The sequence below is a fragment of the Limulus polyphemus genome, unplaced genomic scaffold (genome assembly GCF_000517525.1).
Source record: "Limulus polyphemus unplaced genomic scaffold, Limulus_polyphemus-2.1.2 Scaffold4296, whole genome shotgun sequence".
Taxonomy (NCBI): Eukaryota; Metazoa; Arthropoda; class Merostomata; order Xiphosura; family Limulidae; genus Limulus; species Limulus polyphemus.
In genome coordinates, this window is record NW_013669906.1 from 62,060 (window position 1) to 67,346 (window position 5,287).

General features: G+C 33.1%; 1 protein-coding gene across 1 annotated transcript in view; it reads left to right on the plus strand.

Moving 5' to 3' along the window:
- LOC106470921 (ceramide synthase 1-like) overlaps positions 1-5,287 on the plus strand; it is a 30,481-nt gene that overhangs the window by 9,728 nt on the left and 15,466 nt on the right. Inside the window, exon 2 of the mRNA XM_013931498.2 lies at positions 4,666-4,828. Within this exon, the coding sequence (XP_013786952.1) occupies positions 4,666-4,828 (163 nt within the window). The remainder of the gene's footprint in view (positions 1-4,665; positions 4,829-5,287) is intronic.

Genomic DNA, 5,287 nt, shown 5'->3' on the forward strand with positions numbered 1-5,287 from the left:
CGTTATTTGTGACATTGCAGTATACCAGATCTGTCATTACAACATACACGTTATTTGTGACATTGCAGTATACCAGATCTGTCATTACAACATACATGTTATTTGTGACGTCACAGTATACCAGATCTGTCATTACAACATACACGTTATATGTGAGGTCACAGTATATCAGATCTGTCATTACAACATACATGTTATTTGTGACGTCACAGTATACCAGATCTGTCATTACAACATACATGTTATTTGTGAGGTCGCAGTACACCAGATCTGTCATTACAACATACATGTTATATGTGACGTCACAGTATATCAGATCTGTCATTACAACATACACGTTATTTGTGACATTGCAGTATACCAGATGTCATTACAACATACATGTTATTTGTGACGTCACAGTATACCAGATCTGTCATTACAACATACATGTTATTTGTGACGTCACAGTATACCAGATCTGTCATTACAACATACACGTTATATGTGAGGTCACAGTATATCAGATCTGTCATTACAACATATACGTTATTTTTGACGTCACAGTACACCAGATCTGTCATTACAACATACGTGTTATTTTTGACGTCACAGTACACCAGATCTGTCATTACAACATACGTGTTATTTTTGACGTCACAGTATACCAGATCTGTCATTACAACATATACGTTATTTGTAAGGTCGCAGTATACCAGATGTCATTACAACATACACGTTATTAGTGAGGTCACAGTATACCAGATGTCATTACAACATAAATGTTATTTTTGATATCACAGTACACCAGATCTGTCATTACAACATACATGTTATTTTTGACATCACAGTACACCAGATCTGTCATTACAACATACATGTTATTTTTGACATCACAGTATACCAGATCTGTCATTACAACATACATGTTATCTCAGTCTTACAACTTTATCACCTCCATAACTTTTCGGTTGCATATATTAATTTCATAATTCAAGTTGTTTGTACAAGCAGTGAGTAAATACTACTAACTATATCTTTGGTAAAGGTAGAATCTTGTGGAACTTCTTTTTTAAATCATTTTAATATGAACTGAAATAACGAGTTTTAGTGTAACATTGTGTTCAGACTAGACATGACAAGTATTACATTCCAACAACTTACAGGTTAGCTTCAGTTGCTCCCATTTTCTTAAAAATACTTTTACTATATGCATACTGTTTCTTTAGTTAGTTAAAAATATTTTTAAAGACGGCAGGTTTAACAACTATTTGTATACAAAACCCACATAACTATGACAGATCTTAATCTAAGGATGCTGAGATACATGAATTAATTAAAAAAACACATACATACATACATACATAAAGGAAAAAGTTTATAAATCACTTAAAGGATAGAACAGGTACACTATCGAGAGAAATTTTTGTTTTTTACCTTTGATATAGTTATCTAAAACTAAAATGTCCTAAAGATTCAAGAAAAAAATTCACTTCCTAGCAAGTTTAACATGATTTTATTCTCTCTATCCATAAATTACATACATGATTTTATTCTCTCTATCCATAAATTACATACATGATTTTATTCTCTCTATCCATAAATTAGCATACATGATTTTATTCTCTCTATCCATAAAGCTCTGTAACTCTTCCTGTGATGCGCTGTCTTCTCTACATCCATCTCTGTAACTCTTGCTGTTGTGGTGGTTTCCAGGTGACTATAGGCATCCACATTTCTCCGTGATACCTGGATTTATTTCTGTTCACAGATGTTCTAGATACCTTCACCTTTTCTGGTGTTTTGTCTTCCGTTTCCTTGATGTGGGTATTTCAGTGGATATACCACCATCATCTGTTACAAATATCTGGATATCCTGTTTATGATCTATTCTGGTAACTCCGCTGTTGTTTCTTCAATAAACCAACAGAGAGATACCTACTCTTGGGAGCTCAGCTTTTGTGTTCTCAAGCTCCTCTTTTGGTTTCATGATGACAATGATGCCATGTCTTTTGGTTTCATGATGACAATGATGCCATGTACGTGGAGCTTTGAATTTAATTGCAGATTTTGTCCAGACCGAATCATGTCAACAGAATGGTTCTTACGCTCACTGGTGTTTCTGTGGATTGTTTCTACTTTGGGAGTCCTCTTATCAATGTATTTGTGACTCTCGTCTACACCAAGTTTTCCCAGTCCCAGACTCCATGGATCTGCACGGTAGTCCCTGTGTGTCAGAACTGGTTCACCCTCTTTCTGTATGCTTAAACCCCATTCTTCTGGATTGTTTCTACTTTGGGAGTCCTCTTATCAATGTATTTGTGACTCTCGTCTACACCAAGTTTTCCCAGTCCCAGACTCCATGGTTTTGTACGGTAGTCCCTGTGTGTCAGAACTGGTTCATCCTCTTTCTGTATGCTTAAACCCCATTCTTCAACTTCTAAGGGAATGAATTAACCATATTGGGTCTTGGAGTGATGTACTTGAAGCCAAGACCTCAACCATATAGAACGTTTTTTTTTAAAACAGTTGGAGGATTGATTTAAAAAAATTATTGCTTCACCGGCTCGTACCTGTTACTGGTGAATATGATAATAATGAAACAAGTAGCAGTTGTTATATTGCAGTCAATTCCACTCTATTATCACTAAGAATGTCTCTTATGTATACCTCCTTTAAGATATTGACTGTCACCTAGTAAAACAGTTGGAGAATTGTTTCATTGTAGTGTTTGATAAAAACTAGTAATCTTAATTGATGGTTATTAAAGTTATGTTGTACAGAAATAAGATTTTATGATGTTATTGTTAAGAGAATTTTAGCTCAAGATAAATGTGAGCACTTTTATATCATAATATAAAAAAATATCAGTAGAAGTATCGTACAAGTTTTATTGTTGTAAGAGAAGATTGATAATACAGATGTTTGGTTTTGTGAGAAAATGGATATAAATATTACTCTTGATATTGTTTTAAAACTTGCATGTTCATAATGTAAAGATATTTTTAAAAACTAAAGAATGTGTGGGAGTGTAAAAGTCCACTAATCATGACAGTTGGTACTACCAAATCTTGGGTTCAGGGTATTGTAAGTTATATATGTACTAACCCAGGGCTGGTGCAGTTCTGTTTGCATGAAATGTTTGTGAAATCCAACTCTGTATTAAATTATTGGAATAAATAATATTTACTGTCACTGGTGTGATCGTTGTCAAGAATATCTTGTACCTGTTCTAAAACAAATCTTCCTTACTGATGTAATAAAATAAAAACTCCGTAGCTGTTGAAGTTTGGAGACATTTAATCTACTTTGATAAGATTATCTCTGTGCAGCTTTCATGTTTAATGATGAGCTAAATATGATGTGCATGCAATGGTTGATCAGTTGTTTGAGATTTTCAGATGGTTAACTGTAGTTTCTTGGTAATAATACTGTACATTTTAGGGAATAAAAATTATAGTTATCTCAAGAAAACAATATTAGCTATAGTCAATAACATTCCAACTATATGTTGATTTAACTCAATTTAATCAGTATTATTGATTAGTGTTGCAAAAAATAATCAATTAATTGAAATTAATGTTTTAAATTACTGCTGTTTTAGATTATTTTAATTATCCAAGAAATTAAAATATTGCCATTATGTTTTATCATTATTCCCGATTAATTCGAGTATGTTCAGCTTAATAGTGTCATGACTCGATAAAATAATCAACTAATTGAAATTGGTGTTTCTGATTATCACTGTTTTTGATTATTTCAACTATCCGAGTCTCGTGTGAGAATAATTGATTAATGTTAATCAACTTATCACATTCCACTAACTGCAAAGCTATAATTTCAACAGTAGTAGTGTTTTCTTATCTGCCGTTGTAATGGTACAACACCTTAATTTTAACAAACTATAGTACTTGTTACTTAACATGGTATATAAAAGTCTGATTGGTACTGATGTCCTTAGCAGTTTTTCGTTTTTCTATCTTTCTAAAAATCATTTGTTTATCTACTGTTAAAGTTTGGTTGTTACCAGTGAAAAACATTTAGGTAGTCACTTGCGTTTGATTAAATGTTATGATAACCTTGAGGATGGAAAAAACATAATTATGCATTTTATTTGTTTGTATAGAGCTGTAGTAGGTTTTCTATAATTATGGTTTTGTTTGATAATGTTCATGTGTACAGAAGTTTACACAATAGGGGAAATAAAAAAAAATCAAGACGACCACTGAAATGACATTAAAATTAGTTTGGAAACTGAAAAATATATTGGTAATATACAAGTAATTAGTAGTGAAAGTTGTGTTTTTGAGGAACAGTTGTCAAAATATTGGGAGATTAAACATATAATACACAATTTACCACCCTGAAATAGCCATTATATATTCTGACTAACAATGTCGGACGTCTCTACCCTGCTATAACACTCAACATGCTAATTTAATTTTTGTAAGGCTGAGTTTAGTAAGAAAATCAAAAAGTGAAGACTCGTCACATGGACCTATTCTCTTGCATACTAACAAACCAGTGATTGGAAACTAACTAACTAACACATACACCTTTGATATTTGATGAAACTGGCTGTATGAAATAACCAAGATATTATGATATGAAGCTACAGTTTTCTTGTGTATTGTTTGGAGACCTAGGTTCTTAAGTTTCATCATTTTATTTTATTTTTCTTTACAGCCAGTTGGAAAATTGTTTGCCCTTTCCCCTCACAATCAAGCGAAGATGCCAGAAAGTGCGTGGAAGTTTGTATATAGCTCTTGTGCATGGACGAGTACTGTGTATGTAGTCTGTTTGTCTGGACGCTATCAGTTCTTTCACAGGCCTAGTATGGTGTGGGATAGTAAGTAGTAACCTTGGCTTCAGGACCTTTTTTCTTGTCTTGAATAAATATGTAAGATATGGTTCCTCGTTTAGAGAATTACTTTAAGTGTAGTGTGATGGATACTATGAAATATACTAATGGAGAACCTTGGCCCAGGGCTTGAGGCTCATTAACGGGTAAAATATACAGTAAAACCTACTGTCCTGGGTATAGTGATGAATCCCACCTATGGTCAAAAAATTCTACATTTGATAAAATATTTCATCCCTGAGGTCATTAGACAGAATCATGTATGTAATTTATGGATAGAGAGAATAAAATCATGTATGTAATTTATGGATAGAGAGAATAAAATCATGTATGCAATTTATGGATAGAGAGAATAAAATCATGTATGCAATGGATGTAGAGAAGACAGTGGATCACAGGAAGAGTGACAGAGCTGGATGTAGAGAAGACAGTGGATCACAGGAAGAG